This window comes from Tenrec ecaudatus, chromosome 2 (assembly GCF_050624435.1).
Source record: "Tenrec ecaudatus isolate mTenEca1 chromosome 2, mTenEca1.hap1, whole genome shotgun sequence".
Lineage (NCBI taxonomy): Eukaryota > Metazoa > Chordata > Mammalia > Afrosoricida > Tenrecidae > Tenrec > Tenrec ecaudatus.
The window spans coordinates 226,292,609-226,318,769 of record NC_134531.1 but is presented as its reverse complement, the minus strand read 5'-3'; the positions used below and the strand labels follow the sequence as shown (position 1 = coordinate 226,318,769).

The 26,161-nt window shown below is 40.8% G+C and overlaps 1 protein-coding gene across 1 annotated transcript; it reads right to left on the bottom strand.

Annotated features, from left to right (window-relative positions):
* Positions 1–525: 525 nt before the first annotated feature.
* Positions 526–1,203, bottom strand: CLDN8 (claudin 8). The gene has a single exon (XM_075543395.1). It carries the CDS (start codon positions 1,201–1,203, stop codon positions 526–528), a length of 678 nt encoding a protein of 225 aa, XP_075399510.1.
* Between the last annotated feature and the right edge of the window lie 24,958 nt (positions 1,204–26,161).

Genomic DNA, 26,161 nt, shown 5'->3' with positions numbered 1-26,161 from the left:
TAAATGAAGTACATTAATTGCCAAGCTGTTTTTTAAACAATTAAATATTAACCTTCTTCAGTCTTATCCCAGATTTCCCTGAACAAAGTAGCTGAGCTCTATTTATTCAGTGTAACGGATAAGTATTTCATTTTCAATAGAACCATAGAAGTCTGTGTCTACATGAGATATAAACACCATGCTCATCAACATACACAATGCCGTGTCATAGAGAAACCACCGTTCTAACAGAATACACTCTTTAGCAATGTCATTTGAAGCAATTGCTAAAAAGAAGAGATGTGCAAACTCATTTAGAAAACAAATTACTAGAGTGTCTAACAACAATCAGACATATGTGTAATATCTCATTCTGCTACAACAGCTTCTAGAATCATAGAGCCAAGACGCAGTTGCTGTGATTAATATTAGGCAGTCAACAATGTCAAATCAATGTCCTCTGGGGTTCCATATTTTGTATTGTCGTGGGCATTTTATCCGTCTGCATCACTTCACAGTTAAAGTCAAGAAAAGAGACATACAAACCTATACGTACTGACTTTTAGAGTACACACTTGGAGACTTCTTTTCCATATAAGAACTTTTGGGGGTTGCGCGATGATGGGGCACCGTGTACCGGTAGCTGACGTTGTCCCCAGTGCAGCAGAAGACACAAGAGAAGAGCGCCCCGACCATAATCAGCACCAAGGCCGTGACCCAGCCTAGGTAGAGGGCTTCTCCAAGCTCACGCTTCAGTTCCATGTCCACTATTGGGTTGTAGAAATCTCTGATGATGGTGTTGGCGACCCAGCTCACAGGGATGAGCACCAAAATGCCCGAGATAATGAACATGATGCCAGCCGTTAGCATGATGTAGCTCTTCGCCTTCTCATCCTCCCCAGTGCACTGGGTGCACTTCATGCCGAGAACGGCCGTCATGAAAGCCAGGATGGACATCACCGTTGCTGTACACATCAGTCCTCGGGACGCCTGCAAATCCTGAGGAAGCGCCAACAGGGAATCATAGACTTTACACTGCATCCGGATGTTCATGTGGCGTATGCAGCTCATCCACAGTCCTTGCCACTGGTTTTCAGCAGTCACAATGTTGCTTCCGATGAAAGCAGACACTTTCCACTGAGGCATGACAGTGACAGCCAATGCCCCCACCAGGCCAACACCACCAAGCACAAGTCCGGCAATCTGTAAGGCAGAGATAGCCATGATCCCCTGGGACAGGTTTAACCAAACGGGACTCCTAAGCCAGTGAGGCTGCTCTGAAGCAAGGCTCTCTGTGTCCAGGAGAAAACAATAATGAACTCAGGAGACCAGCGGAGTTTCAAATAGCAGTTGCTTTCCTACTTCCAGCTAGATTAAATCTGGTGTTAGCTGACCGAATTGCACTCCCCCCCTACCCCCCCCCCCTATTGACTGGAACAGGGAAACTTACAAATCAGGTGTGGCAACTTTCTCTGCCAATCAGGGCTGGGACAGTAAAGCAGGTGTGTCTAACCTGAGAAGAGATACGTGGAATGGCTGGACGTGCATGTAAACGTTCTTTGTCCGACTCCTCTTTCCAAGAAGACAGCAGTGTGTTTTCCTGTAAGCATAATTAAGAACCATCAAGCAATGCACCGATTTCTTTGGAAAAGAAAGACAAACTTCAAGCAGATGGCCCTGGAACTCTCAGTAGCGTTGCCGTGATGGGGCAGCAAATAAAGTCTCTGCCTAAGAAATCTGCTTGGATTGTCAAAATGCCAAAGTGAAAGGAGAGTAGGGGAATGATAGATTGCTCAGACCTGAGAAACCACATTCTTGGAGACACATGTGATCCAAGCAGTTGATTCAATTCGTCTATAACTTCAAAGGCACCACTCCTGGAGTGAAATGAGGGAATAGATCATGCCAAAGGACAAAATAAGGCTAAAGCGATGAAATGTGTAGACTGTTCTCCTCTGTTGCTTTCTTTTAAGCCAGGAAAACTATTTAATTTCCTGGTATGTCTCTGATCATCTAGATTTTTCGGGGTAGAACATGTTTTCAAACAAACAAGGAAACAAAAACAAGTGGATATACCAAGCGTTGGAGTACTTAAATAATGAGGAGATTTCAAGGTTGCCCGTTTATTTTCTAAGGAGTCCTGGTGGTTATACATTGAACGGTTAAGCAAATGTCGGTGGTTAGAATCCATCAATAGCAGGAGGAAGGTGAAGCTTTCTATTCCTGTAAAGTTTAGAGTCTCAGGAACCTGGAAGGGCAGCTCTGCTCTTACCTGCAGGGTTGGTATGAGTAGGAATCAGAGCTATGGCAGTGGGTTGGGTGTTCGCTTATTTTGGGAGTATGTCTATCTTCTGCCTTTGTAGGCCAAAGTACTCGACTTCTTGCAATGCTGTAAGTCCTGGGTGTATGTAAATGACTAATAGTTCTAAGCAAAATATGCAGAACGAGGCTCCAATATTTTTCCACTGAATAACATTGGATGTTACCCATAAAATTATCTTTCTTATTTTTCAAACCCTAGTCTGATTTGGTCAAAGAACACCACAGGAAGAGACGGATTAGCTGTCTCTAAATTGATCCTGTCTCAGGCTTTTCCCATCACTGTTAGAGAATGATTTTTTTGGAGGGTGAAATATATCACCAGGTGTTTTTTTTAGATGCCTCTGTATGGACATAAGTTTTCAATTTTTTAGTTCCACACCAAATATATTCATTGCTTGAACAATCCAGGACCCCGAAGACATCAAGATGCTGTTGTGTTATTTTTGCCATTGAGTTCTGCTACCTCCTCTGAAATGGAAGGGATTATTGCCCAGCCTGCATCGCACCCATGACTAGTAAGGCATGTACGGTTATCACCTAGAGTTTTCATTGGCTGATACTCAGCAGCAGATTCCCAGACATTTATTTCTATTCCATGTTAGTCCGGAAGCTTCACTGAAGCATGGTTTACATCATACCAACATGTAGTCCACCACTGACAGACCGGGAATGGCTATGCAAGAGCTATATCAGAAATAGGACCCTGTTCTCTCACATCACTCAAGAAGCCACTGTCGTCAAGTCAATTCCCTACAGCAACCTTATAGGACAGGGTAGAGCTGCCCCTGTGGAGTCCAACACTGTAACTCTTTGTGGGAGGGGAAAGCCTCACCTTTCTCCTGAGGAGCAGGTGGTGGTTTTGAACTGTTGACCTTGTGGCCAGCAGTCCATTGCCACCAAGGTTCCTTTGGTCTCGGACATGGAAGGCAGGAATTCTGCCTCTGACCTTCCACTGCTCCCTACTTGCTCTCTTACTATTCTTTAACAGAGAACCATAGAGCAACATACACTGATCACTGTGAGTTGTTCTGCCCTTTCTCTGAAAGGGCCAAGGTTCTACTAAGAACTCCAGGACACAAGTGACTGATTGTGCTCCTCTCCTCTGCTCCATCCCTTGAGGCGTCTCTTTCATCTACCTCATCAAACATGTTCAGTTCAGCAATAAGATATCTTCTCAATCATGACCATAATAGTGGTGCCAAAATACACATATATTTTGATCTGGGTGAGGTCTGATGGCAATTTTTTCTGTTGATCTTCTCAAACTCTGTTCTGTCTTTTCAACTAAGAACTACACTTAACTTTCTTTTCATCATAATATCATAATAAATTAGAGTTTCCTTACTTTTTATTCTATATACTTTCTTGTAATGCTTTATGAGCTAATGTGGGAGCAAAGGTTTTCTGTTCACTTTTTTAAATTTTGGAAGTTGTGTCATTCAAAATAGTCAGATTTGTTTATGAAGGTGGATGAAACCAAAAAGGTATATAATTAGGAGGGAATTAGGAAGGTGCTAAAGTGAACTAACTTCTAATAAAAGGAGGGGAAAAAGAAGAAAATCCGAGGTTTGAGTAGTCCAATTTGTTGTCACTGTGCTTTTATGGTTCTGGAAATTCAATAAGTAAGAAAAGAACAACAATAGAAAGAACAGTAAAGAAAAACCACATGCTGCTTTTAGCAACTTTGTAACCTAAGAAGTATTTCACCTGTCTAGTGTTCTTTAGGTTGACATAGGAATTATGTAGTACTATCTTTTTCAGCCTTATATTAGTTTCAAATTTGTGATAGAGAGGGAAATAGTTTCATCTTTGACAAAATAATAATAAATCATAAATTATCCATGGTTAGTGAGGGAGGGGTAGTGGGGAGGGAGGAGGGAAAATGAGGAACTGATGCCAAGGGTTTAAGTGGAGAGCAAAATTTTTGAGAATGATGAGGGCAACAAATGTACAAATTTGCTTTACACAATTGATGTATGTATGGATTGTGATTATTGTGTGAGCTCTCAATAAAGGATTTAAAACAAACAAACAAATAAATAGATAGATAGATAATCTGTATTTCCACAAAAATTACAGGAAAAAATTTTAAAAGATGTTTTATTTTTCTTTTTGAATTGCTGCTCTGGAAAAAAGGAGTGACAGAAGTGAAAAAATGGGGGGGAATTTGTTTGAATGAGGAAAAATTAAAACCAAACATTTTCAGTAATGTTAAAACATACTTTAGCTATCAGAAATTCATTTTAATATTAAAAATCTGATTTGAATGGTCAAAATCATTTGATCTCTCTTTTGACACTTTTTGAGCTTGTTTTGGTTTTTTGTATTTTCTGTTTACTTTTAAACTGGAGTATCTGTAGTTTATTGCTCTTGTTGATTGCCTGTCTGACCCTGCTATGTAAGTTTCATTGGTTTTCGGTATATGACACCCATGATAGGTGAAGCTATAGTTATAATAACTAGATTTACTGATCTTGGGGGCACAGTGGGTTGTGACAGGAGTAATGGGGAGCTGGTAACAATGAGAACAAGAAGGAAGGAAATGTTTTAGAATGGATGTGGTGGCAATGGTATGACACTTCTTAAAATAACTGAACTATTGAATTATATGATGCGGATATTCTGTTGTAATAATATTTTTAAGGTTTAAGGTTAAATTTACTTTCTACCAACAGGAAAAAGAATTAATTTCCTAAAGTCCTATATGACACGCATTTAAGAGTCATTTACTTATTGCTGAACATTGATAGATACTTTGAAAAATATACATGAAACAGAAACTGGAATCTGTGTATTTGGAATCCTTGAACTTCCAAGCATCTACTACCTGGTAATGCATCAATTCATCTTCAGGGTTGTGCATCACCGGCATCTCTTCCCCGAAGCATTGAGATTTACCAGGAGCCTATTTCATGCAACAATATATTCTCCTTTTCAAAACTACACAGCACTGCACTACCAATGTTTTCTTACCCAAAAGATTAGGATCTGAATGTGAGATCATCTAGTGGTTTACATTAGGATAATTATAGTTAACTATTCCAGTGAGAATTAGCCCAGGGCATTCAAGGCAAGTCTCTTATTAGACAAACATGAAGTTAGCCTCAAGATATTTTGAAAGAAACAGCCTCTATATACTACAGAAAATCAGTGAAGACTGGGGGGAAATTCCCATATGAATTTCTTGATGAATGAAGAAACATACATTTAGAGACATAAAATTAAGATGAACTGTTAAACGATAGTTCTATCCCCCTGGAATGGCTAATCTAACTATAAAATTCAGGTAGAGGCAAAAACAGAGACTCAGAAGATCCATGGCTTTATTATTAATATCTGCAGTTGAGTAACTGTTTAGAAGGACAAGTGTTGTTCAGCCACATGAGATTGAGCAATGATGCTCATGGATTTCCAGGGCTGCGCCCACACGGCACTGACAGCCTCAGTATGTGCTTCTCTTATACCAGCAACCACAGGTAACTCGTTGAACCCCATTCTTAATGGTGATTGGGGATTGCAATAATTCCCACAAACAAGCAAGTCCCAGTAAGCTGGATATTGCATAAGGAAGAGCAAACAAGAATCAATGCACTTGAATTGTGGTGCTGGAGAAGAACATTGAAAGGCCAGTGGGCTGGCAAAAGAACAAATACATATGTCTTGGAAGAAGTGCGGCCAGAGGGCTTCTTAGACACAAGGATGGCGTTACTCCGTCTTACACACTTTGAGCATGTGCTTAGGAGGCGCCAGTCTCTGGAGAAAGACATCACACTTGGTAGAGGGGCAGCAAAAAAGAGGAAAGGCCGCAGTGAGAAGGATTGGCCCAGTGGCTGCAACAATGGGGTCAAGCAGAAGAACGAAGGCGAGGATGGCAGAGGACTGGGCAGTGTTTTGTTCTCTTGTGCATAGGGTTGCTATGGGTTGAAATCGACCCAATGAGGCTTGACAGAGCAACCAGCAGTGGCATTGTCTCTGAGGGTTTTCAATGGCTGATTTTCAGAAATGGATCATCAAGCATTTCTTACTAGTTTGACTAAAATCTGTTCAGCATCACAGCAACATACAAGCTTTCATTGACACACAGGTGTGGTGTGACTGCACAAAAGAGGCACAACGGCTGGGAATCAAACCAAAGTTTGCCCAGGAGGAGGGTGAGGACTCTACCATTAACCCACCAGTGCTCCTTGATGACTTTATTTTTCTTTAAGTTAGAACTATGGACCAGCCTAGACTAATTATTCTAGAAAGTATGTTTCCATTTCTATACCAGAACCAAAATATACAAAGAACCCAAGAAAGAAATGAATGCTCATGCTGACTGACTGACATGCACTCTCCCTGGAAGCCTCTCTTTTGCCTACATCACCAACATCATTATATTTAGTGATTAAACTTAGTAAATGGAACTCAGTCGGGATCGCATGCAAATGTATTCTTTTCATAAATGGTAACAAATGGTTTTATCAAACTGATCATAAAGTCCCTACTATGTGTCACCTACCTTCTTATACCTTCATTTTTGACCAAAATGAAGGTGCCTTACCTTTTCTGTGCCTTTTCTGTGCCTTTTCTCATTACTATTTGAATGAAGGAGTTTATGGTTCTGCCCATTATGCAGTTGCCACTTTCTATGGTTCTCTCGATTTGCACCGCTTCCTCTGTGAGGGAGAGTTTTCAACTTGCATTTTTTTTTCAACTTGCATTTTTTCAACTAAATTTGCTGCTAATTATCCTTCCTTGGTGGCCTCGTCATCACGTGCTGAGGAACTCAGGGCTTCATACTGTTTCATTCTTGTCTGATCATCTAATGTGAATTTGCATTTCCATTCCACTGACAGTCTTAACTTTAAGATAGCATGAGTTTAGTTCCAGACCATCAAAGTAAAAGCATATTATAATTAAATAGATAACAAAATAATAAATCAGTGTCCTGTAATACAGTGAGTCACGCAAATCTTTCAGTTCCCCAGTTGAAGTGAGGTAAAACTGCCTACTCACAACTCTCTTCTGGATCCATTTCTTTATACCCACTGCCATACAATTGATACAGACTCAAAGTAACCATACAAGACCGAGTCGAACTGCTGGGGGTGTGCTGAGATTGTAAATCTGCTCTGGAGTAGAAAGCCCTGTCTTTCTCCTCAGAGCAGCTGGTGATGTGGAACTACTTCCTTTGTGGATCACAGCACGCAATGCGGCAAGGGCGCTTCCATTTTGATAACTCTCACCAAATGATTGTTTTGAACCTCATGAATAAAGCGTGTGAAAGAAGAACAGAGGGACTGGTCAGTATTGCCACTACTCTGCGTAGAAGAAATATCTCAGAAGCAGAAAAGGAGAGATTCCCATGACTACAAAGAAAGAAGAAACATCAGCAGCAAAATCCTGATACTCAGTAGCTGCTGTTATTACAAGGTAATTCTACTTCTTTTTATATTTTATATTCTTCACAGATCATCAAAATGTCGATGGTTATCATTCATTCTTTCCATTTAAGTTACTCATTAATGTAGAAAAACATAAAAGTAAATAGTTGATTTTTTTTCTATGAATGTCCAGTTGTCCAACCCTTCAGTGTGGCTATCACACAAACCACCCCTAGTAAAACACATAGAATTCTCTTCCATAAAATAAGAAAATAATTTTCTTATTCTCTCCAAATTCAGATGTCAATGTTTAAGAGGGTAATAAAAACTAGAAGAAAGTTAAAAACATTTCACTACCCAGAACTCCAACATGTGTGATCATGAAGGGCGGAGGGGACCAGGTTTCAAACAACAAAGGCAGAGGGGGAAAATCACATCACCATGAATGAGGGGGGTGCGTGATGGGGAACCAATGCCCATCTGTAGACAGCTGGACTCCCTTGCAGAGGAGTAGTGGGGAGGAAATGAGTCACTCAGGGTTCAGTGTAGCAACAATGAAACTCAAAACCTTCCTCTATTTCCTGAACGCTTCCTCCCCACCAATTATCATGATCCCAATTCTGCCTTGCGGACCTGGTTAGACCAGAGGATGCACAGCGGTGCAGTAGGGATCTGGAAACACAGGGAATCTAGGACGGATGAACCCCTCAGGACCAGCGGTGAGAGTGGTGATACCGGGAGGGAAGGGGTGTAGAAAGGGAGAACTGATCTCGGGGATCTACGTGTAACCTCCTCTCTGGGGGATGGGCAACGGGAAGGTAGGTAAGGGGAGATGCCAGGCAGTGTAAGATAAGCTAAAATAATTATAAACTATTAAGGGTTCATGGGGGAGGGGAGAGGGTGGAGGGAGGGGGAGGGAAAAAAGGAAAATGAGCTGATTCCAGGAACCCAAGTGGAAGTCGAATTTTGAGAATGATGAGGGCAACGAATGTATAAGGGTGCTTTACTCAATTGATGAATGCATGGATTGTGATGAGTTGTATGAGCCCCAATAAAATGATTTATTAAATATAAAAATACAAAAAATAGCTTACTAAATAAAGGCATGTACATATGTAAATATATTTATACATGGGATGGGGAAATAGATCTATGTGTATATATTGACAGGTTTAGTATTGAGGTAGCAGATGGACATTGGGCCTTCACTCAAGTACTCCCTCAATGCAAGAATACTTTGTTCTACTAAACTGGCATTCCATGATGCTCACCTTCCCGACACGATTGCTGAAGACAAATGGGTGCGTAAGCAAAAGTGGTGAAGAAAGCTGATGGTGCCCGGCTATCAAAAGAGATAGTGTCTGGGATCTTAAAGGCTTGAAGGTAAACAAGGAGCCATCTTGTTCAGAAGCAACAAAGCCCATATGGAAGAAGCATACCAGCCTGTGTGAGCATGAGGTGTTGAAGGGATCACCTATCAGGCATCAAAGAACAAAAATCAACTCATTGTGAATGAGGGGGAGTGCAGGTTGGAGACCCAGGATGCATCTGTAAGTAACTGGACATCCCCTTATAGAAGGGTCACGGGAAGGAAACAAGTCAGTCAGGGTGCAGTGTACCAACGATGAAACATACAACTTTCCTCTAGTTCTTCAATGCTTCCTCCCCACCCACTATCATGATCCCAATTCTACCTTACAAATCTGGCTAGACCAGAGGATGTACACTGGTACTGATAGGAACTGGAAACACAGGGAATCCAGGACAGATGATCCCTTCAGGACCTGTGCTGAGAGTGGTGATACCGGGAGGGTGGAGAGAGGGTGGGTTGGACAGGGGAAACCCATTACAAGGATCTACATATAACTTCCCTGGGGGATGGACAACAGAAAAGTGGGTGAGGGGAGATGTTGGACAGTGTAAGATATTACAAAATAATAATAATTTATCAATTTTCAGGGGTTCATGAGGGAGAGTGGAGTGGGGAGGGAGGGGGAAAATGAGCTGATACCAAGGGCTCAGGCAGAAAGCAAATGTTTTGAGAATGGTGATGACAGCAAATGCACAAATGTGCTTGACACAATGGACAGATGGGTGGATTGTATGAGCGCCCAATACAATGATTTAAAAAACATTTCACTAACCACTTTTCAATTTTCTATAATTTACTTATGATTACCATTGTTTTGGATTCTGAAAATCAAGAGGGATTTTATTTTTAATATGAATGACCTCCTGAAGGACTAGCAATAGGCTCTTCAGAAGTATGCACATTTAATTGCCTGGACTTATTACTCGAGGAATGGGATGCAATTTCTATACAGGGAGGCATAACAAAGGTCTGCAGGTTGTTTTCAAACATAGTAGAAAACAGATCCCAGAGAAAATATAGAACAGGCAAATATAGAACTTTGGAAACAGAACATAAAGGACAGTCAGTCATCATGAAGGGCAAATAGGATTGTGGTTCAAGAAAACATGTAGCCATGCAAAATATTATTTTGGAAATAATAAAGCAAGTTATCTAATGATAAGATCTTTCTCTTGGGTTCATTCAGGCTTGACTTCCTGATGAGAATTTGAATTTCCTACACAGATATGCATAATTAAAACCTACAGGCTGTCAAAAATCACCTGGGGATATACAAGATATCCCTGTGAATCTTATTAGAATGCAGATTCTGAATCAATAGATGAGTATCTTTCAGGCTTTTTAGGTTGCTGTGGGGAAAGTGCAGTGGTGGCTTCTTATTTAGAGTCCAAGACAGTAAGCACCTTGCTGGTGACATCCTTTCCTGTCAATGTCCCATTCTCTTTCTCTATTTTGAAAGTGTCTCTACTACAGAATAGGTTATGGTGCTTAATCACCTAACTACCAACATATATCAGCAGAAAGAACATCTAAAGAAGGTCAGATCAGTGAAGTGAACAACTTCAAGAATCAATACCCTCAAGCAATGTCATAAACAAGACAAGGTTCCTTTCTTTACTATCGAGTCAATTCCATCTAACAGAGGCCCCATTTGTATCACTGGACTTATCCATTAACTCACAGTTATTGAGTCAAACCCAACCGATAGCAACCACCTATGGGTTTCTGAGACTGTAACTGTTTTACATGAGTAGAAAGTCCAGTCTTTCTCCCACAGAGCTGCTGGTGGTTTCAAACTGCTGACCACATGGATCGCAGCCCAACTCATAACCACTATGCCACCAGGAATCCACAAGGACTTATTAATAGTGGCAAACAAAGATGTGATGCTATTGCTACCTTTGTTGAACTACTAAGATTTATTTTTTTCTGAGACTCATTAACAACTTTTTTTCCAACTTATGAACAAAGACTAATATAAAAGCATGTTTAAGTTCCTAAAACTATGTTATGTGTATGTGTGTGTATGGATGTGTATAGTTTGAAAAGAAATGGCACATAAATAATTTAATCTAACATGATCTTTTCTACTGAAATGTAAAGGATGATGTTCAGCAATGAATGAAGGGAACACAGGATTTGTCCTCGAGGAAAAGGACAAGCTGCTGTCAAACAGGAACTAACACAAAAAATGATAATAACCTCAGATAAACATATAGGGCCAAAATGAACATGTCTTATAGTTTAATGTGGAATCCACAACAGTGACATCAAGTATTTTCAACATGACACTTTGTTTAATATATATTTTATTAACGTTGCTTAATGATATGCTAACATAAAACACTTTGTTATACTGACTCTGTAACATTAATAATTAAAGATACTAAATGATATCATAATTAACTGACTAATTAATTATATGATAATATCCTAGTCACCTTGATAGGTCACCGCTACTTTTGGACAAGGAGTTCCTGGGTAGCAACTGAAAGATTGGTGGTTCTAATGCACACGGAGGCACCTCTAAAGCAAGGTCCACAGGTCTACCTCTGGAAAACCAGCAATTGAACACGCTGTGGAGCGGTCCTTCTCAGATACTCATGGCCTTGCCATGATCGGGGATTGATTTCGCAGCATTTTGTTCTTTACTATTCCAACAATTTTACTGAGGAAACTGAGACATAGTAAGTTAAATCAAAAGTAAACCAATGAAGGAATCCATGTCTCTCAGCTTCCCAAGAGCATGCTTTTGACTTGCTCTGTAGTATAACTAATGCAACTGAGACTTAACTGGTTACCTGCATTGATTGACAGTTTTATAGTTATAGTATTATAAGTGTTGGTAGAACAAGAGTTGTTTTCAGAAACAGTGCCCTGCAAATTGTGGATTTTTAATAACATTTGAGCAGAATGTAGAGTAATAATGCGTCTCCATTTCCTAAAGCAATAGTTGTTTACAATATAAGGCATCATAAGATCCCAACTTATATGAAAAACCCACATACACATAAAAGCCACACACACTTAGAACACATTCACACACTTACACAAGTTCTTAGGTGCAAACAATTGATATGGGAGCATAAGAAATGACTTTCCCTTGTAAAGTTGAAGTTAACAGTACAGGGGAATGTAATTACCTGGGCAAATAGAGCTAAGCCATGTTACTGATTAATTTACAAAACAATTAACTTTCCACTTAAAATTCAAATTAAAATTCTATCTGCCCTAGGCCGCCAGTGTTTGCAAATTTTAATAGGGTTAGACATTAAGTACCTTACTTAAAGCCAACTTCAGACCACAATGGGTAAGACTGTTACAGAAGAAGCAGATCATGGCATTCTTGGTTTTCAACTACTAACGAGAAAAAAAGACAAAAAATACTATATTACAATACATATAGAAATATACTTAAGGAAATATGAGTAAATGAGAAGTTGTGTAAATTCTCATCTCATGTATTTATAGAAATCATTAAAATTTTGTAAAATCTTCCAAATAATGTCTCATAAAATATCTTCCTTTCCTTCTCCTCCCGGCATTCAATAAGTGTGCCTATGTACCAGGTACCAAGACAGACTCTAATATGACATGCAATACTTGGGGTATGAATGAGACTTGTTCTTAAGTCTGTATGTTGCATTTGTAGGTAAGTTCGAACAGGTGCAAGTGGTCCTTATATCGCCTTACTTTAGTGCTTGCCGACTGGAAGATTTTTGAGTGATTATGAATTGCACATGTAGCATTTGCAATAATGGTAATAAGGAATTTGTTACAAGCAGGGGTTGGAATGAGGAACCCTGCTTGCTTAGTGCTTAGTGTTGGGTTGTGAACCATAAGCTTAGTGACTTGAACCCACCAGCCACTCCTAGGGAGAAAGACTTGGTTTTCTACACTCTGAGTTACAGACTCTCAAACTCACAGGAGCTGTCCGAGCCTGTCCTAGAGGGTCACTATGAGTCAGCATCGATTCGATGGCAGTGACAGAGGTTGGAACAATTCTTTTAAAATGAAACTAAACAAAATATTAAACAGCACAGGATATTTGTCCACAAACCACATATTTACAACCCTGATACTTGGCAATGAACCAGATATTGACAACCCCAAGACGCACAATACACTTTATTATGATTTGTAAAGAACTCTAGAATGTCAGAGGAGAACTATGCTCCCTCGGGTTTTCGGTGGTGAATTTTTTTACAAGTAGATCGTCTGGCCTTTCTTACATGTTGCTTTGGATGAACTCAAGCCTTTCAATTAGCACTCTGATGACTCAAGAAATATGAGGCATAACTTCTGCTCTTTAGGATTTTACATAAATGGGGCAAGGTCAAGTCATTTTTTCACGTTAAACCAGATCATTAAAATAGTATGCCATTGAAAAGATACCGGATGCTTGAATGTGATAAGCAAAACCAATCTTCTCCCAATCCTTCTGCATAGGTCTGTGTGGAGGATGGTTGTTGGTAGATACTGCTTTTGAAAACCATTGATAGAGCATCTTTGAGGTTTTATATCCTTGCAGTTTTATTCCAACTCTCCAGATTCTAACTTTCTGAGACAGGGGCTTGCTCTCTCTCTCTGTTTTCCACTCAAGACACTGGGGAATGATGTGCTTAACTGAGCCCAGGACATGAACTCACTCTTGATCTGGTTAGTCATGATCAGAACAACATTCAATGATCCAATGAATTATTTTCACCCTTGCAAAAACAGCACACCATTATGCACAGTGAGTGAGAGGAACATTCTATGGTGAGTCCATAAAAGAGCAGTGCCAAGGAGATTTGGGCCTTTTAAAGGAAATCCAACAACACGTGGAAAGTCCTCAAGGAATCTGTACGCATTCAGTAAAGGCAAGACACCTGTCTTAGATGTTCAGTCCACTTCCTGGTCAGCCTACTATTTTTGTTTTTCTTTCTTTTTTTCTTTCTTATCTCCTAATCTTCCCTCATTCCTGGTATCTTCTTTAGAGTTTCTGTTATGGAGAGCTGCGTGCGATCATCCCTTTGGGTTCTGGAAACTTCCCATAGTAACAATGACTAGTCTCTCTCACACATGTACCAATAATATTTTTCCTCATTCCTGTGTTACTAAACTGGTTGGGTATGCCCTGTGAGGCCTCTTTCAGGGCGAGGAGTTTGGAGCTGGCAGGGTGTGCTGTCTTTGCACTCAGCAGCAAGATAGAAAATTAGCCCTAGAAAGGATTTGGAACATTTCTCTGAAGCACACTTTCTGACATAGTATTTTAGGGTAAAAAAGAGACCCAGATCTCAAATATAATTAAACGGTATCCTTTGTTGATTTTTAATAGGACAAAGACAAGCTGAGGGATACTATTAGCAGGATATCATAATGGCACCTATACAGCCACTGAAAGAGGACTTGGAAAATAAAGGAAACTGTCACCAAATCATGATTGGTAGACAAATGCATCATAGTTACAGGTGAGACTGCAGAGCTAGGAGAGACAGAAGCACAGTTGGGACAATGTATATAGTGACACAGAAGAGTTCACAATATTAGTCAGGTCCTTCTGACCGAGGTAGTCGCAAGGCATGACTCATAACTCTGAGACCACCAGTACAGTGATCTCCATCCAGGACACACCCAGACTGTTGGAGCCAGCCGACGAGTGGAACAGTCCTAAAAAGGGGAGTGAGAATTAAGGGGAAAGAGAGAGACAAAGTATTGGGAGGGCAGCAGTCTGATGGACTGAAGCCCCGAGTTTATTCTACACACTCCTTCTATCCATGCAGAAACAACCCGGGTTAATTATCTCATTGTTAAGCAAGCACGTTTGATACACATAACAACTCTATCTTCTGCCAAGCCAGACATTCATTAGAAAATTAAACAACCTGTTTTTCCCAGACCTTGCTTGCTTTCTTGTCCTTGACAGTCTGTTCAAAGCGTAAAGTCACAGAAGAAATCAGCAAACACTTAGGTCATGAGACTTCTCAGCCGTTTCAAGGCTGAGTCTTAATAGGCTTCAACACCAGACAAGCCCCAAAAGGACACTGTCCCTCCCTGAGCTGGAGGGAGTGGGGGACTGAGGTAGACCACTGCCCAATGCACTTTGCCTTAGGGTAAGACTGTCATTATCACTGGGTAATTGTCAGAAATAATTCAGGGGAGGCTTAACATCCACATTGGGACTCTACAAATGGATGTTGGGCTTTTGCTATCATCCCTAGCCTTCTGTAAATGGGGTGCTTAGTATTGAAACTACTACAATAGATAAGACATCAGTTCCCTGAAATAGAGATATCTTTGTTTTATCCTTTCCTCATACAAAGAACTCATAGTATTTGGCATTAAAAAAAAGTACTGAATACTTATGCAGTATGACTCAGTACTGAAATCTCTGATCCCCAGATAATTTATTCAGGAGGAGAGAGATGCTTTTTTAATTTAGAAGGTATACCAGTGGAGAAACCACAGCAGTGCAAAACACACTGACTTTGTGGTGTCCTGTTTGTAATCAGAATATGTGGAGATTATATACCTTTGACTTTGAAATTTACACTTTTTATTTACAGTTTTATGGGCACATAATCCTTATGTCATACAATTCAATAGTTCAATCATATCAAGAAGAATTGTACAATCATCACCACAATCAATTTTAGAGCAATTTTAAAATAATTAAACTGCTTTTAAAATGAATTATGTCATCAATCATGTCTACTGCTCACTCCTCCCTCCTGCATACATTGCTTGCTCCCCAAACTCCCTCACCCTCCCTATCTCTCCTCCCCTACACCAACATCCCCTATAAGCCCTTGCATCAGTGATTATCTCTATGCATACACTCCTGTGCTTCACAACCTGGAAAATCCAACAGAAACAATAAAAAAACAAAATAAAGGGGTAAGCATAAAATGATAACAACAAAGATAAAAGTACAAGTCACCTGTAAGACAGGAAAAAAATGAACATCAGTATGTTAAATCCAGAGGAAAAACATTTTTTTTGTCATCCAGGAAATACTTGCACCTAGAATAATTTCAGGTTGGGTCAAGAGGGAGGTCTACTAGCCAAGTATCAAGTTCGATCCAGTATAAGGAAGATTACAATGGGCTCTAGCTGATACTAACGTTTTCTGAGAGCCTTGCCTGTAGCCAGAGGAGATCTGTCAGGGCCTAATCTGATTCGATAGTCTAAGGATGAGTTTGGGGCTCTCACTGCAACAAATTGGGTGTTCGCAATTCAAACTCTGATACTTTTCCCTTGTTCACATTTGAGTTTTGTTATATCACATTTGAAGCACATCAGCTGGTGTTCTTCTTCCATGTGGAAAAATTAATTGTGATTTTATGTTAAGTTGTTGATACTTATGTAGAGATAATGGTGGAATCCAACCTGTCAATCAGATGCTAGCCTTATGATGCCTCCTTGGGTGTGGTCTTTTTATGAGAGATATTGGGAACTACTATCTCCTTCCTGACCTTTCACCCTCTTGCCTTCCTGGGATGTTATACGTGCATCCAGGGTTAGCTCCATGTGGGCCATCAACACTAGGCTGTGGACAACCTGTTTTGTTTCCTCCAACCTTGCATGCACACAGTTCTGCACCCACTAGCCTATGATCTCCTTGCTTCCCATCTCACCTTTCTGCTTCATTGGCCTGTGAGCCTTGAAGAGGACTCCTCTAACTAGCATGAGACCCTGGATTCAACGTGGACTAGACTAGGGTACCTTTTGATATAAAATTACTCTTGAGATAAAGTTCTTCCGTATACATATATCAATGCCACTGGTTTTGTTTCTCTAGACAACACGGTCTAACATAACTTTCATAAAGGGAACTTTCTTGAGATGGTTGAAATGCTTTCAAAATATGATTCAGTGTTAAATCAATACCTAATAAGATTAATGTAGAGCACTTGTAAATGTAAAGGATCATTCTCAAGGGAAAAAAATGAAAGATTTTTTTCCCAATAGTTTTATTGGCAATAATTTACACATCATACAGTTCAGTGGTTCAATAGCTTAATCATATCAAGGAAAAGTATACAATCATTACTACATCAATTTGAGAGGATTCCCCCTCCCATGGTTAAATCACCTTTAAAATGAGTCTTGCAATCACAACCAGTTTTAGTGTTTCCTCCCCACACAAGCCATCGTTGCTTACTCCTGAAATCCCCTTTCGCTCCCTCTCATCTACCCCCAACCCCTGCATTCCCTATAAGTCCTCGTGTCAGTAATTATCATTAATCAGTTCCTTCTGTGCTTCACAGCTAGGAAACCCAACAGAAAACAATACAAAACAAAATCTCACTAGGTTTCAAGGATAAAAATCATAATAATATCAAGAGAAAAGAATGAATAATGCTTAAGAAAGAAAAGACCTCCATCAATATTAAAAAAGACGGGGAAGAAATTTGTCAGGGAACAGGTAACTTGCACCAGAACAAATTCAGGTTGTGTCTGTAGGGAGGTCAACTGGTCAAGTCCTGAGTTCAGTCCAGCATGACAATGGTCTCTGCCTGCTGGCAAGGCTGTTTGAGATTCCTGTCTGTGACTACAGGGGATCTGTCAGAGGCACAGTCTGACTAGGTAGTCTGCAGATGAATTTGGAGCTCCCACTGCCCTCCATAGCCTTCTACAAACTGGGCATTCATAATTTTAACTCTGATGCTTTCCACCCTATTTGTATTTTATAATTATAATCTTTGGATCACACAAGCTGGTGTGCTTCTCTCACGTGGACTTAGATGACTCTTTGCTTAGATGGCTGCATGTTTGAATACAAGCCTTTAAGACCCAGACACTATTTCAATTCATAGCCGAGCACCATGTACTTTCTTCAGTGATCATATCTTGAAAGTGAGTATTGAGGAGGGCCATAATGTAAGAATGAATTCTTCTTAAGTTGGAGCAAGGATTTAGTGCAAGCCCAAAACCCATTCCTGGATTTATGCTTTTTTTTTTGCTGTAACATGGAAGTTAGGCATATGCATGCCATACCATTCCATAGTTCAATTGTGTCAAATATAATCATACACTTGCTTCCATAATCAGTATCCAAACATAATTTTCCTTCCTGGGCTTCTTGACATCATCTATCCCTCTTATATCCCCCACCTTTCTATATCACCCCTTCCCCCAAACCCTTCTTATATTTTCTTTCCCTATAGCTTCACTGTCCCTGGGTTTCATTTACCAAAGACACAGTGAAATATATAACACAGCTTCAAGAATGTGATCCCTCCATAGTGATGCACCTTGAGATACACTCTAATATTAACAGAATGGTCATCACAGGATTGCCAGAATAATGTGTATCTTAATACAGCATGCAGGGTGTTGATGTAGCAAGACCTTGCTTGGTCTTGATATAGCTTTCTTCGGTCACCATGTGTTTTCTGGTTTTACTCCCCAGGTTGCAAGTGGGTCTGACGTAGAGGCCACTTCACCCAGTGGGGTTTCTGTATGTGGTCTCACTTCTGGAATGTGCAATGCACTTTAAAGATCGAGGTTCAGTGTCCCAGAGTTCTACCAAGTTCCTGGGATACCCCCAGACACCCTAGGTCAATTGTGCCCATCCACTGCATGCCACCAAAGACCCTCTCCACCTAATGTTCCTAAGAGTATTCTCAGTCTCTCCTCCCCTCACGTGGAGGTCAGCCCTCCCTCCTCTCCTCTCCTCTCCTCTCCTCTCCTCTCCTCTCCTCGCCTCGCCTCTCCTCTCCTCTCCTCTCCTCTCCTCTCCTCTCCTCTCCTCTCAACAGACATGCACCTAAGTTCCCCCAAACTTGACCACTCCCTCTCCTCTCTCCCATGCTGACCCTCCCCGCCCCCCCACCGTCAGTGAGCCTTGTCCCTTTGACAGGGCCTCCTCCCACTTCAGTTGGAACCCGCCCCAGATCCTCCTGGCTACCACACAGCAGACACCACTCACCTTCCTCCCTTGTTCATTTTATTTCAGCTATCGTGAGGCGTTCTTCAGCAAAGTGACCTACACTGTACTTGCCTGGTGAGGATGATGTGCGGTTCAATGGCACTGGGCCAGCTCTTTACCAGACTGTCTGGTTCCCGGCCAGAGGACGGGAAGGCCTGCAAGCTTGAGCTTGTGCCCGCTCTGCTGCTGTTCCTATCACAGTGGACTCAGACAGTATTTGTCCTTTTGTGTTTGGCTCACTTCGCTCAGCATGTCTTCCAGATCCCCCGATGAATTGAGGTGTTCCATAGTTGCATAGCTGTTTTTTGAGAAAGTGTAGTATTCCATTGTGTGTATGCGCCAGAGGTTTGTTTTGTTTTTTAATCCACTCTTCTATTGATGCGGATTTGATATAGTGAAGTGTGCAGCGATGAACATGGGGGAGCCCACATCTGTTCATGATCTGTTTCTTTCTTCTTTTGAGTACATACCGAGGAATGGTATTGCTGGATCATATTGTAGTTCAATTGCCATCTGTTTTCGGTATCTCCATATCACCTTCCACAGTGGCTGTATGTAGTGGATAAGAGTTCCTATCTTACCACCCCCTCTCCAACACTTGTCGTAATCAGTTTTTTTTTTAATTAGGCTACAGTAATGGGGTTTAGGTGGAGCATTTCCTCTTGTGTTTATTAACCATTCATCCTTTGTGAATCATCTGTTAGTTCCATTGCCCACCTTCTCAGAGGGCCATTAGTTTATTTTTCCTTGTTGTAATCTTCTGAAATACCATAGATTTTAGTGATTAGTCCTTTGTCTGTTATGTCATTACTAAATATCTTTTCCCAGTCTGTGGGCTCTCTTTAGTTTTTTGATACAGTCTTTTGATGTACACTAGTATTTTATTTTTAATAGGTCCCATTCATCTATTTTATCTTCCACAGAATGGGTTTCCCTATTTCTAATAGCCCATGTATTCCAGCCCTGTTTTTTCACTCATGATCGCTTTGGGCTTTACACTTAGGTCTTTGGTTTACCTGCAGATTTTTTGTTGTTGTTGTTTTTTGGTGTGTGTGGGGTTTTTGTTTGTTTGTTTTGGTTTGGTTTTTTTGTGTGTCCATGGGTTAGATAGGGGTCGTGTTTCCTTCTTTTGCATCTGGATAGCCAGCTTTTCCATCACCATGTATTGAAAAGGGCATCTGCTTCCCATTTAATGTTTTTTGGCCTTTTGCCAACAATCAATTGTCTGTATCTGGATGTTTTTATTTCTTGACTTTCTATCCTGATCCATTGGTGCAAGTATCTATCATTAAGCCAGTCCCATGATGTTTTGATAACTGTAGCTGCAGAGTAGCTTTTGAGGTCAGGTAGTGCCGGGCCATCCACTGCTGTTCTTTTGGGGGAGTTCTTTGCCTATCCTGGACTTCTCTATCCGTATGGAATTGGTAGTCAGTTTTCTATTTCTTTGAAGAATGACGATGAAGGTTGGATGAGAATTGCACTGAATTTGTAGATTGCCTTAGGTGGTATTGACATTTTCACAATATTGAGTCATCTGATCCATGAACACAGAATATTCGTCCATTGTGTAGCTCTCTTTTGGTTTTGTCTAGTAAAGTTCTGTAGTTTTCGTCTTACGTGTGTGTGTGTGTGTTTTATGGTTAGGTTTATTCCTGGGTATTTCAGATTTTGCATAACTATTGTGAATGTAATGGATTCCTTGATATCTTTTTCTCTTTAGGGATCCAATTGACTTCTGCTTGTTAAGCTTATATCCGGCTACTATACTAAACTCCACTATTGCTTCCAGCAATTCTACCATGAACCCCTTAGGAATCTCAATTTATAAAATCATATCATCTGCAAATAGTAAAAGTTTCATTTCCTTTTTACCCAATCAAAACCCGTCGAGATCTTGACGTTGTCTTACGACATCTACTGCTGGTCTGGTTCCCTTGTTCAGTGGAAATGTTTTCAGCTTTTCTCTATTGAGTGTAATATTGGCTATTGTTTTATTGTATATGGCTTTTATTGTATTGAGGATTTTCTCCTTCTAATCCTGTCTTCTTGAGAGTCTTTATTAGGAATGTGTGTTGGCTGTTATCAGATGCTTTTTATCAATTGATATAATTATCTGGTTTGTGTCCTTTTTCTTGTTGATGTTGTGGATTACATTAAGTATTTTCCAAATGTTGAGTCATCTTCTGCATCCCTGGTATGAATCCCACTTGGTCCTGATGAATTATTGTTATTATTGCTGTTTTGTCTGAATCTATTGGCTAAGGTTTTGTTGCGGGTTTTTGTATTAATGTTCATGAGAGAGATTGTTCTGTAGTTCTCTGCAGAAATAGGCTTTGGCTGATTTCAGTATCAGGGTTATACTGGCTTCTTAGAATAAGTTGGGAGTTTGCTGTCCTTTTCTATGTTCTGAACAGTTTGTGTAGGATTGGTGTCAGCTCTTCTCTGAATACTTGGTAGAATTCTCCTTTGAAGCCATTTGGACCAGGGCTTGTTTTAGTTGTTGGTAGTTTCTTGGTGACATTGTCTATTGCTTCTTTTGATGTGAGTCTTTTTTTGTTCTTAAGGTCTGTATGTTTCATTTTGGAAGAGAATGATTTTCTAGGTATTTTTTCCAAGTCCTCCACATTATTGAATTTTTTGGAGTACAGTCTTTCATAATAGTGTGTAATTAATATTTTTATTACATTAAGGTCTATTGTGACTTCCCATGTTTCATCCCTAATTCTACATATTGACATCTGCTCCTCTTATCCTTTGTCATATTTGCTAGAGGTTTGTCAATTTTGCTGATCAAGAAAGGTATTTTTAATGATTATGTGAAACATTGTTTACTCTGTGTGGTCAGCACTGCTGCTGACAATATATTGTGAATGACATTCTTTGGAAATCTTTTTTTTTTAATCATTGTATTGGGGGCTCATACAACTCTTATCACAATACATACATACATCCATTGTATGTCAAGCATATTTGTATATTTGTTGCCCTCATCATTCTCAAAACATTTGCTTTCTACTTAAGCCCTTGGTATCAGGCCTCCCTTCCAGCTTCCCCCTCCCTCATGAACAGTTATGTTTTTATGTTTTTTATGGTTTTTTATGTTTTATTTATGTTTTTACAGTCTTATTCTGTAAAAACATAAATGCGTAGTCTTTTCTTCAGGTCAATGGACCTGGATCCCAAACGCAGTTTCCATCATCTTTGGATTTCTTAGGATCAATTTTCTATGTAGATTTGAAAACATGTTTATCTTCCCTAATTTTATTACAAGCTTTTAGTAAGGAGAAACAGTTTTTCGGTTAAAATGACTAAACGAACTTTGTCACACATAAGATTCCTCTTCTCACCCTTCTGTTTTAACAATTCAGATTTCATAGCACTGGTAGCAGGCTCAGTTAACTTGCTGGGCTCTGACTCAGTATCAGGGCTAGTTAGATAGCCTTCATTGTTAAGGAAATTTTGGCTTCCAGCTCTCAGAGAATTAAGAGAGCTAAATTGAGAGAACTTCTTACCATACTTTGAAAGACTGGAAAAAAAATCTTAATAACTTTGTTCAGCCGTTCTTTAAGTAACTTACCAAACAGACATTGTTAGGTAGCTTAGCCTAGGGAATTGGGAAGTCCATTTAGGCATGCCCAGGAGAGCCAGCAAAGGACAAAGCTGGATGTTCCCGCCGGTGGGCGCAGATGGGCGTTACACCTGGAGCAGCCCACCTGGGCCAGGTGATTGCAATTCAGCCAATGGGATCGACCTGGGGTCGTTCACCATGCCTCCCCCCGGGAACCCTTAAGAACCGAGAGGGACAGGGTCTTGCTTGGGTGGTCTGGTCATCTTCGTGGGAGGATAGAGATCCTTGCGTGACCTGGGGCAGTCTCTGCCAGGCCGCATGGTCAAAGGAATCCTATGGGTGCCACGTAAAACCTGAAACTTCTTTTAACTCTCATTAAATTCACTTGGATCACGTGCCCGACTTCGGCGTGAAATCTTTCTCGCGCGGAGCCAAGAACTGAGGCTGAAATCTAGTCCTGGAGAGAAAGACCTAACATTTTTTTCTCCAAGTTTACCAATAAGGTTACAGGCTTAATTAAGCCTCTTTGTCCTTTAGCCTTCTGACTCTGTATGATTTTACAACCTTGCAATCTTCTCTCTTGGTTAACTTCACTCATTCTTATCAAGCTGGATTTAGAAGAAGTTAATGGAAGGGTCTTAGGCCCTCTTGAATGCCCTAAAGCAATGATTCCGTATCCAAAGTTTAAAAACCTTTCCCCTTCAATTTTTAATTTCATGTGGGGGCACTGGTGTTTCCCCACATCAGCGTTCCAGAAGACCCCTTGATTTAAAGGGTGATCGAACTTCTCAAGTACTCTTTCCTGATAGACATACATTTTTACTCTAGGAATGCAAGGAAGCAATCTTCTTTTATAAACCATGATATATCAGAATTCATCACTGCCTTAACTTTTTCATAATCCTGTTCAATGATTCCAGCAACAATCAGAACACCTTGAGAATTTACATTAGACTTTCCTAATAAACATCCCATAGTTCTTTCTGGTAGCGAACCCCAATTACTGCTCTTAATAATTTCTGATTCAATTACAGCTTTGGCTTTACTTCATAATGCTGATCAACTCCAGTATCAACTTTAATTTCTTGAGTACTTTGGTTAAATTTTCCTGATAGAAATTGTATTACTCTTTCAATAGGAGGTTCCTGCTTTTTAGAATCAACAGGCTGCTGCAAGGGCTTCTGAGCCTTCTCTTGGTTACTCAAACCAACTGCAGTGAGAACAGAGGCTGGGTTTCTGCCTGTTTGGCTAGGCCTGGTCTCCTGCTGTGAGGCTGGGAGATACCTGCCATTTCTGCCATTCAAAGATTCTCTTGCTGGGTTGGGCAGAGGCCTTGCCTTCTGAGCTCTGTTAGGCAGGACTTGGATCAAGCTCCTTCCTCTGTTTTCCCGCCGGGAAGCCTTTGCTAATGGCAACCCTTCACTCTTGAACGTTGAGCGAAGTGGACTCGCCCAATGAGTTCCCTCCCTACAGCGGGGCAGAGTTCAGGTTCTTTTAAACCGCAATTAGGCGGCCCTGGCCCATGCTCTGGCTCAGGCCGCAGTTTGCTATCCACGGCCAGGCTGGTCGGCCTGTGCTGTCTGTACTCTCTTTGAAGATGACCTGTCTTTCCGCAACTAAAGCACTCTTTCCTAGGTCTGATATAATTTGCCAAGGCCTCTGCCATGAGGTTGGCCTTGTATTCCTCTGCCTCTACATTCCTGCATATCCTGAGATAATCCAGCAGCGGTGCCCTTTTCCCTGTAGGGACGCAAGGCATTTTTACAGTGTTTATCAGAGAAATCATAAGATAGCTTATGCACTAGGTCTCTTGCTACCTGGACATTCGTCACACATTTGGAAATAGCATCTTCCAGTCGGGACACAAAGTCAGCATAAGGTTCATCATTCCGTTGTGTTATAGCCGTGTACCTGGGCTTTCTCTCTTCTGATGGATTTATCTTTTCCCAGGCACTCAAGCAAACCTCACGTATGTGTCCTATTGTCTGTTCAGTAAACTGTAGCTGAGATTCAACTGTGATATAATTCTCATCTTCTAGCAATTGATGAATTCCTATATCTATCCCATCCTCAGCATTCTTGCGTGCTCGCGCAAGGGCTGCTTCCTTCCACAGCATTTGATATTGCAAGGATTCTGAAGAGTAGAGACAAATTCTCCCTAAAGCTCTCCAGTATGTAGGGGTCCAGCTCTCTGACTCTGCTAGGGCCTTTACCATGCTAATTTCAAAATGTGAGTCTGGGCCATAATCATTGACTGCCTGCTTAAGATCTTAGTCGCTTAAAGGGAAAGGCAGTATACTGCCTTTCTTGACTCCCTTCGGGGTGCTGCTCGTCGGACTCCCTGTCTATAATTCTAACAGGATAAGCTATTCTGAATTCTAAGTCTGCTTCTTGAGCTATACTCTCCTCCACCCGTGAGAGCAAAGGTGCTTTGCCTCTCACTTTCCCAGCTTCACTTGCTGGGTTAAATCTCTCTATTTGCGTTTCTTTGGATCTAAACTCTTCTCCACCAGCACTGGCTTGCTTGATAGTATTGTAATTCCCTGAGCTATATTCTGGTGGGGCAGATGGTACTACTCTGCTATCTCCTGATTCAAATTCATCTTCTCAGCTACACCTAAAATTTTCTCATCTGCCTGAAACTCATTCTGCCTGCTTCTCACCTGATTTAAGTCTGTGTAGCTTAGAGGTTTCTCACTACTCTGCTGGTCTTCATCTTTTGCTCTCTCACCTTGCAGAGGCTCCAACACTGCGTTAATCTGCACCCACAGATCCCCGGTCTCAATGGATATGCTCTGTCCTTCCCTGTGAACTTTTCTTAAGTTAATGACTACCTTTTCCCAGATCTCCAATTCTAAAGTTCCTGACTCCTGAAAAGAAGGATTAAATTTCTTTACCAATTGAAGAAACTTTCATTCTCTTATTTGTTACCCCTACATTTTGTTTCTTCAAGAGGTGGCAAAGAGTGATACCATATTCTATCCTTGCTCTTTGCCTGACCCATATCTCACTCGGACTAAAAAATGCACTTAAAAAATAAACTCAAAAAATGTCCCGATTCACCCTCACTGTCCGATGAGGCTGTACAATTGTTACACGGGATATAACTCAAAAGAGTTATTTTCCCACAGGGCCCCACGTAATGTGTGCCATATGTCAGGGGAAGCCAGCCCCTAACACATCATTACGGGTCCGGTAGGTGCAATTGTACAGCGATAATAAGTAAAGATCATAGCAAAGTTATAGAGAGCATGAGAGATAGAAGTGAAGTATTGAAATAAATGGGAGTCAGACAATTCATGGTAGCACGCTCACTTCTGCCCCACATGATGGTCCACGTGGAGGGAAAGAGAGAGCGCTCTAATGCTAGCCCAGGCCTTTTATATTCTCTGGGGATGTGCAAGCCCCCTAATTACAGGTGAGGACATACATCACTGGAAGGGGCTGTCCTATAGGTAATACAGTAATGAGAGGGGGGTGGTCTAGGGACATACACACAATAGGAAGAGGAGGGACTGGGGATATACATGTGACAAGATGGGCAGATCCTAGGTTTAGGATGGTGGCTTAACCTTGACCTATTCCCTAGATCTCCATAGGAACCATTATCAGTAGGGTGTAAACCCCACCTTCTGGAA

What these genes read in the sequence shown, in the direction of transcription:
- CLDN8 (XM_075543395.1), bottom strand. Translation starts at nt 1,203, where the DNA reads ATGGCTATCTCTGCCTTACAGATTGCCGGACTTGTGCTTGGTGGTGTT.